Genomic DNA, 8821 nt, shown 5'->3' with positions numbered 1-8821 from the left:
TTGTGTGGTTGCTTGTATTGTAATGGTGTTCTATGCCATGTCTGTACATGGTAGATTACTCTCTGCTAGAGCTGACTGCTCTGTGCTAGCGCCACATATAGGGCACTACTCTGTGCACTCTGTGAGCTCCCTCTAGTGGATGTTTTCAGTAACAGCGCTAAGAGAAAGTTGAGCTGTACTTCGACCCCATCACACTCCAATGATAATCACTTCCCCAAAACAAGAGAAATGTGAACACCACAGATATTTTATTTCATAGCTATGTTTGTTTTTCCTCATACAGGACATTTTAGGAAATTTAGGTGCAACCCCTCGGTCACGGCACGGGGGAGGTTGTGGTTGTCTTGTTAGTCTCTCAAGTCATGGTGCTACGGGGCGGCACCAAGAAAGTCTGGACCAACAAGGAGTAGCCTAAGATGATCTGCAGCACTAAACAGTTGGGCTGCAAAAATGTGTGCTACACCCAAGCCGTCCCCATCTCCCCCATCTGCCTGACTGATGCAGACAACCTTACGTTCCAGGCTGCCCCTCATGCACCTTAGTCACGTTTCCCAGGAGACCAAGCTCAGGAAGAATGTAGAATTCCAGTGGAATGTGAAATTCCATTAAAAGACAGAAATACATCTCATTGTACACTGTACAGTGAAATGTACAGTTTATTGTCCTGGTCATAAGTTTACATACACTTACTAGTTAAGTAGTTAACTAAAAAAGAGGTATAAAAAAATCATCTTGGAAATTTATTGTAATGTCTTAATCTAAAAATAATTAGGGAAAATACAACCTTTATGGACATCAATTTTCTTTGTGAAGGAATAATGTATCGTAAACAAATAAATAAATGTTCTTCCTTAAAATACAGGGGCCATACGTATACATATCCCTATGTTAAATTCCCATAGAGGCAGGCAGGCCAGTTATTTCATGGATCTAGGAAAGTTCCATTGGAGTGGAACTCCAAGTTCCCTTGGCCTTTGGAATTAGAAAAGCCCCACATCATCACATACCCCTCACCATGCCTAGAGATTGGCATAGTGTTTTTTTTTTTTCAGTTAGCCTTCTAGCCTGTTTGATGCTCATTGAGCTCCATGCAAATCAAACTAGCTAATAGGGGGGTTGAGGTCAGAGGTGAGGTCTATGGGTTGACCACACACACACAAAATCATGACTTTGTTTGGGTGGCCAAGATAATGCTTGGGTGGTGGTCAAGACCCAGTTTCCCCATCGACAAATACATTGAGTGAGTTTGGCCTAAGCACAATCAGTGGACCTTCCCACGGTGGCAGTCACCACATCATTCTCACTTGCCCCATTTGTAAACGCAAGAAGAAATGCAATTTGGTGGGCAGCCGCTTACTGGTTTTGGGGATTTGGGTGGAGCAAGGAACAATATCTTCACTTGTGCCATCTTTTGGTCTCCACATACTGTAGGGACTGAGGGAAGCCATGGCTTAATTTTCAACACACGAGTGCATATTTTTTAGTTTCCTCTCATTTTTACATAATTGGCTTTTAAATGTAATTTTCTTTAACCATCGTCATAAGCTGTGTGTGCCTCTGATTTCACCAAATCAGGAGGATATTTCAAGTAGGCTATTGGTAATAGTGAAATCTTAGCAGTGACACCCTAATAGAGGATTCTTTTAAGAGGTTGAGCTCTCTCCTGCTGTGTTTAGTCAGGCGTGGATGAGCAGGGGTTGAACTCCAACACTGAGACCATGGGAAACAGACTGAGCCGATGGGCGTCTGACCCCTCCACAGCGCTAAGCTACCTTGTGCCGCTCCGCAGCTCCGGAGTGACACTTTAATCCAGCCGCAGCTGGAGGGACTCATGCAACCACCACTGCAGCACAGAGAGAGAGAGAGAGAGAGAGAGAGAGAGAGAGAGAGAGAGAGAGAGAGAGAGAGAGAGAGAGACTTTATTGTTATTTTCTGATATTACACATACACATGTCTGTTACACATAATTAAGCATGATGATGGGCATCTAGGACTCACAGCTAAAGCAGGGCACTCAATGTACAGACATACATCCGATTATTTATTATGCATGGGCAGCGAAGTAATGAGGAGGGTGGGAAATGTCAAAACCCATGTTAGTTCACACCTTGAGGGTATATGCCTTCAGACAATTATGGTTAAGATGGTTCAGGTGGTTTAGTTCATTTTCCCTTCATGGGACAGCCCAAAATGTCAAGTCATACACTTGATTGACTAATAACCATGTACTATGAACGGGCAGCAAAGTAAAGGGCAAGAAATGTCAAAACCCTACGATACATCAAGCCACCTAACCTGAAATCTTCAGCTTTGGAAAAGTCCATCACATATGTGAGGGCAAGGGCAAAGGCATAGCCAAACAAAATAAAACAGGTTTGGTTTGGTGCCCTCTCATGGCACTGACATCTCTGCTGGCTCATGGACTATAATTGTTCAGTTAAAGAAAGCACTGAGTGATGTCTGAGGTACTTCACACTGCTTTGTCTTCAGTGTTACCCAGGCTTCATTTGAAAGGTTTTCATCACTGATAATTCACAGATTCAGTGGTTGAAATTGCAAACAGTGACATTTCCCCCCCGCTAACAATACTGGTGTTTATTCGGACTTGCATAAAGCCAGAACAAAATGGGAATTGTGCACCTCCTTAAAGGGAATAAATAGTGCTCTATAAATTCCTTTACTGGTCAAATGGGATATTGCTCAATTAGCTGATTATTCCTGCAAGACACAAGCATTATGTTGTGATTAAAGCAATCCCTTAAAATAACACAGCACAGCCTGAGCAGCTGAGCCAATCACCAGTCGGAAGTCTGTGGGCTTTTGTACGAAATCTCTCTTTATTGGTGACCGCAGAACCCAAAACCCGCCCCCTGTGTCAGTGCAAAGTCCCCCCTCCCCGAGCCCGGTGTCCGCGGCACGGCCCAGAACGACGGTGGGCACCGGGACCAGGACCCGGGCCGCAGGAATGCTCCTCTGGACCACGCCACCAGCACCGGGGCCTAATCTGGAACACAGGGCAGAACAACACCAGGGATTAGAGGCAGAGCGCAGCACAGTACCACAGTGGGTTAAGACACACACGCACAAATATATATATACATATATACATATATACACACACACACACACACACACACACACACACACACACACACACACACACACACACACACACACACTTATGTTCCCTCTCCCTGGCGGCCAGCCAACACTGGGAGTGATATTGATATCATTTATTGCTCATTTCTGCCTCCCTCTGCTGTCACGAGTCTCTCTGTGTTCCCAGTTCCATGCGGCCGCCGTTATGGCTTCTCACCTGGAGATGCCAGGGGCACCCTAGATAAAGTGGTCACGGGACCTCAGCAGGGGAGGTGTTTTGACTGCACTTGTGTACTCCATCACACATCACACACCACATACGGACCACACACACACACACACTTGCGCACAAACACATACACTTGCACATAATGGGGAGCAGAGCATTCAGCCGCTCTGCTCCCTATCTCTGGAATTCCCTACTACCCCAACTCAAAACACTGGTTCATTACCCCATTTCAAAATACCACTAATCAAAACATCTGCTTAAAACTGCTTATTCTTCTTATGCTTTTTAAATTTTATTTATATTCTTTTGCTGTTTTTAATATGTCTCATGTATGTACGGTGTCCTTGAGTGTCAAGAAAGGTGCCTTTAAATAAAATCATGTATTATTATTATTATGATTATAAGCTCCACACACACACACACACACACACACACACTCAAACACCACACACTTTTGCATATGAAATACCCAGAAATAAAACACAGGAGTGAAGGGGCAGGGTTTGACACTATTACTCAGGACTTTAAAGGGGTGTAGCGTTGTCCGAATTTGCATACAAATGTTCCTATAGGAACTTGCGATGTGAAATGAAAATGTGAAACAACTGTGATCCCCTAACCTCCACACTGGCCTCGCATTTATTTGATTGATGCTCCAATATCCCAAGCCCTGGCCATGCATGCAACCAAATCTCCAACCGCAGACCCTGCCTATACACAGCCCAATATCTCCTCACTTTGTGCAAATTCTCCCATGTGCATAAGTCAAGTAACTAAGCGTTTTTCAGCCAGCACGCATTCTGCTCTTCACTTAAGTGTTTCATTTCTACACCATCGAGCCAGTTACGTGCTTTGGGGGGGAGCTACTTCAAAATCCAGGCATTTCTTATGTATGCAACTCTTGTGCACATTCTGCCACTGACTTAAGCAAATTCCCAGCTTAGCACTTCAGAGGGCCGTATAAGGTTGAGGGCCACCACAAGGTGAAACAGCAAATTGCTCGATGTCGGCAGTGGGCCTAGTTCTAAATACATGTAGATTACACAGAATGTTATAAATGAACACAACAGTATCACATTTGATGCTTAATAGGCTGATACGGCTTTATGTTTTCTCCCATTACAGTGGAATGGGAGAATGCGCATAATGGAAAAGTGCCTAACTGGAAGCGTGCAAAAAAGGACTAGGAATGGGAGAATTTGGCCCTTAGTTACTTACTTCTTTTGGCTGCCACTTTCATCCAAAGTGATTGACATACCTCAATTCTTAAAAGGGCCAGTTTCGCCAGAGCAACTCTGGGGGATAAGTGCCTTTCTCAAGGACACAACAGTGGCAGACGGGAATAGAACAACTTTTCTGGCTATTGCTAGGTAACCAGCTAGCTAGCGCAGTTCCTTAGCCACTCTGTTATCATGGCTGCTCACCTCTCCTCACCTTCACACGTAGATGCCGACCCACAGTAACAGGAAGAGCACGCCGAAGCCCATGAAGAGCGACGCCACCAGCGAGATCAGCAGCTCCTTGTACACGTCCCGGGTGTATTTGGTCGACGTCACCTCGTAGCTGAGAGGGCTTGAGTTAAGTGGTTTTACACATAGTATGAGCACTGCAATGCAGAACAGTGTCATTTCTATCAGGGGTCTTATTCACTTCTAGACTCTTTGGCATGTTTCTCTTCATATGTGGTCAGAATTCCCTTCACTTGGCCATTTCAAAACACTGGGATGAATACATTTTACATTAAACATACATTACACTCCAATTCAAATCATGTCAGTATATTGCTTAGTATGTGCAGAGGACACTGACAGCAAATGCTGTCTGTTTCATCTTCTATTAATTTGATCAAGATCAGTCTCTTTACAGATCAACAAAACTACAGCTGATAGTGTACAGCACACATAAAAGGCAGGTAAGGGTTTTCTACATGGTTGGCTCCAAGACCACCATAAGAACAGTGGTCGGAAAAACCTTTGTGTTCTGCTGGTTTGACTGCTACACCTTAAGTGCAAACTGTAAGCATCAGGTACAGTTGAGAAAAGGATACACAAAGAACCAGGCTGTGAAGAACATTCCGATGGCCAGCAGGACCACGGTCAGGTGGGGGAACACGGCCGGGTTCACCGGGCTCGTGTATCTCGTCATAGTCTCCAGCTCCTGCAATGCAAAGTAAGGGAGGGAGATGCATAGTCGCGAAGAGAATCAATACAAAAGTTACGGCAAAAAGGCTTACAAGAAATATACGATGCAAACGGCATCATGCAATTGTAGCTGTCATTAGCCAAAATGGCTGGTTTTCATTCAGACAGAGCGACTAGAAGGTTTACTCCATTGACATATTTTAACCATAATATAAGGTCCCGTTCTCTACGGATAAGTGATTTTGATTATTGATGTTGCATTATGATAGTGCTACCACACATCATGGGAATGCAGCTACATCCGTGTGTCATATCATTTGTTACAATTGTCAATCAGCTGTTAGCTATGCTTGCTAGCTATCAGTGGTTAACGTGTTCATGTTAACGTTACATCGGATTCAGGTATGTACAGAAGATAAATTATATTGCATTTGAACTGCAACATCAAACAATTTTGCGACAATGAGACACTCAAAGTCACCCTAACTGAACGTGTTTAAGTCGACAGGCTAATCAGCAAGTGTTAAAATGTGTGCTTGCTAACGACAAGTAGACCAGTGCACCAGTACGTTGCAGAAAAATGCAGAAATGTAAAGCTTAGGGTATTCTTAAGTGCTGAACGTAAACACCAGTTTGTTTCAGGAAGAATTTACAAATATGCCCTATATACTCAGTTAGTAGCAAAATCCCTTACCATGTTGTGTGGTGATGAGCTACTGCCAGTGCCGCTCAAGAAAGGCCACGTATGTCCGGAAGTCACACACAGATGTGCAATGCATTATGGGAATTGAAGTCTGCGCATCGAAATATCAGCCCATCAGCCCATGTACAATTTTGACGTCAGAGGAGGCCTGACAAAGGCATTATGTCACTCTCTGTTTACCAACAAACATCCTGATCTTCATATAACTTTGAGAGATGGGTTTTCATGCTTAATGCATACTTTAATTATAATAATTATTACATTAGTTTAAATTGTATTTGTAATCTATAATATTTGTACAAAATATTTTCTGTATGGCCTTCTTCATTAGGCTACTGTGCATCGCATGCTATGTGTATTGGATACATGCATGTTTGAGCTTTGCTGCAAGAGTTAATATTGAATTTTGTTTAATAAAGCATTGGGGAGAAAATGCATATCACCCCAACTGACTGCCAGCCCTTAGTTAATGGGCTATTTATATCATGCTGCAACAACAACTTTTCATAATCACCTGTTTATTGTAGCCTACTGTATATCATTAGATTTAAGGTGGAAAAGCACACATGCAGAGACACATGATTCACCTGATATGTTAAAGAAAAAAACGTATTGGACACACTTCTTAACAAATGATTTGAAATCACACAAAGATAGATCAGAATTACCATTTAATTCACTCATCATTCTTGAAAGTATTCATTACGATGTAAGTACATGCTGTCTGAAATATGACAAATATGACAAAGAGAAAAAGAAGACGAGGCAAGTGCTCTGAGATAAAATGATAATCATGCCTTATAATACAGCTAGCAGGTGGTGCAGAAGAAATCGGAACCACTTTAAGGTCACCTTCAGGTCAACAAGGACAGAAACAAATATGAAAGAGAATGTACAAAGTTGTATTAGGAGTGATTATTTTATCAGTGAAGTATTTAGTGTCAAAGTGTTGGCCAAATTTCACACGCTGTGCCAGAGAAGTTAATACCTTCCTAAAAAACACACACACAATGTGATATTGTGTATCTTTTTACAATTCATTCTGAGATTCCACTTGGAACATATGCTTGGTTAAGCTTAGGAAGAGAATGTTTTTTATCCAATCATGATATTTCACACTCACATTTGAGTCACATTGAGACAAGAAAACAGACGTTAATGGTGATGGCACAATAACAATAACAGACAACTGTAAATGTAAAACACAAAATAATTGATTATTACAAAAAAATAAGTGATGAAATAAAAAAAATGAATATATTTCTTTCCAGAATGAAAACCAGTTAAAGAGCAAAGGTATGTCATATACATATATATAGTGCATAGACTAGAAGTGCTTTACTGATTTCATAATACCAGCTTAGAGTTTAAATACGTCCTTGTATCGTGGCACTAAATATGAGACTGGGTTGAACCTCAGCTAATTATTCACCTGGGATTCAGGACATCCTTCTAACATCTGCACTGACCATGTGCTAAAATGTGGAGAATCTGAATGGTCTGCTACACCTTCAACACTCTCAACTTCAGACTTTTAGTGACCTCAGGGCATTACTGATCAATTTACAAAGAATGAATTTATCTCACTTACACAAGTGAAGTGAAATCACAAGCTGCACATTACTTTAAGATACATATTAAGTATGGGATCCAACTCCAATCTGGAGCTGGTTCTTCACTACATATTTCAACCAGACGCTCATAACCAAATGTGCTCCGCTGTCATTTTAAGAGTGCTTTCCAACTGCCATGTGTGGATGCTTATAGAGAACAGAGACCAGGGCAGGTGAAATCACACCACAGAAGAGCAGGAAGAGAGAAGCAGTGTGAACGTACTGTGGAAACAACGCTCCAAAAACAGTCCATGTTTCCATCGCCATGTCAAACGACACCGGGGGGGGGGGGGGGGGGGAGTGTCAGTTTGAGGATCCGTCAGTACGTTATGGTCAGTTGGGCTTTTCAGAATCTCTCTGAAGCTATAACTTTGCATCCACAAGAAGCACAAGGTCCTCATTCAACAGCACGTACGCAGACTTGAACTGAGTCCACATGGTCCTCATCCAACAGCATAATGCCTGTTGAGTCCACAACAGTGTCCATGTGCGCTACAAGTCTCCACAAACATGAACAGTCCTTCATGTATCCGAGACCACGGCTGGCATCGAGTACCATACATTACATGATTTCATACAGGCGGTCAATTCTAAAGTGATTTAACGATACATTGATCAGTGAGGTTGTACTTAAACAAAAAAAGGTAACTTTACAACACATAAGGAAAAAAATAGATTGGACACAGTTAAAATCACATAACAAGGTTACAGTTTTAAGACAGCAGGGTCAACTAAGGACACCCCAGGTGTGGCCTTGCCATTGTGTTTCTCCAGTGTTCTATGAGATGTAACATCAGTGTCAATTCAGTGTTATTAATCCAGTGCTCTTAAGAAATGGAACATTGTAACATCAGTGAAAACTCCAGTGTTCTAATGAGATGTAACTTTGTAACATCAGTGGAAACTCCAATGTTCTAATGAGATGTAACATTGTAAAATCAGTGATAACTCCAGTGTTCTAATGAGATGTAACATTGTAGCATCAGTGATAGTGCTACAGCTCATATGAGCATGTAACATAACATTGGTGTAAATT

At 42.1% G+C, this 8821-nt stretch overlaps 1 protein-coding gene across 2 annotated transcripts; it reads right to left on the bottom strand.

The window, feature by feature from the left end:
• Positions 1 to 2820: 2820 nt before the first annotated feature.
• On the bottom strand, positions 2821 to 6286 carry tmem258 (transmembrane protein 258). 2 transcript variants are annotated; one of them, XM_062547090.1, is made up of 4 exons: positions 6164 to 6286; positions 5376 to 5485; positions 4753 to 4891; positions 2821 to 3004 (listed from the first exon to the last, which is right to left on the bottom strand). In XM_062547090.1, exons 1-3 carry the CDS (start codon positions 6164 to 6166, stop codon positions 4765 to 4767), a joined length of 240 nt encoding a protein of 79 aa, XP_062403074.1. In that variant the 5' UTR covers positions 6167 to 6286; the 3' UTR covers positions 2821 to 3004; positions 4753 to 4764. The 2 variants fall into 2 exon arrangements, with proteins under 2 accessions (XP_062403074.1, XP_062403073.1); XM_062547089.1 differs by having other exon boundaries at positions 2826 to 3004; positions 4763 to 4891.
• Between the last annotated feature and the right edge of the window lie 2535 nt (positions 6287 to 8821).

The sequence above is a fragment of the Sardina pilchardus genome, chromosome 10 (genome assembly GCF_963854185.1).
Source record: "Sardina pilchardus chromosome 10, fSarPil1.1, whole genome shotgun sequence".
Taxonomy (NCBI): Eukaryota; Metazoa; Chordata; class Actinopteri; order Clupeiformes; family Clupeidae; genus Sardina; species Sardina pilchardus.
This window is presented reverse-complemented; position numbering and strand designations above follow the sequence as displayed.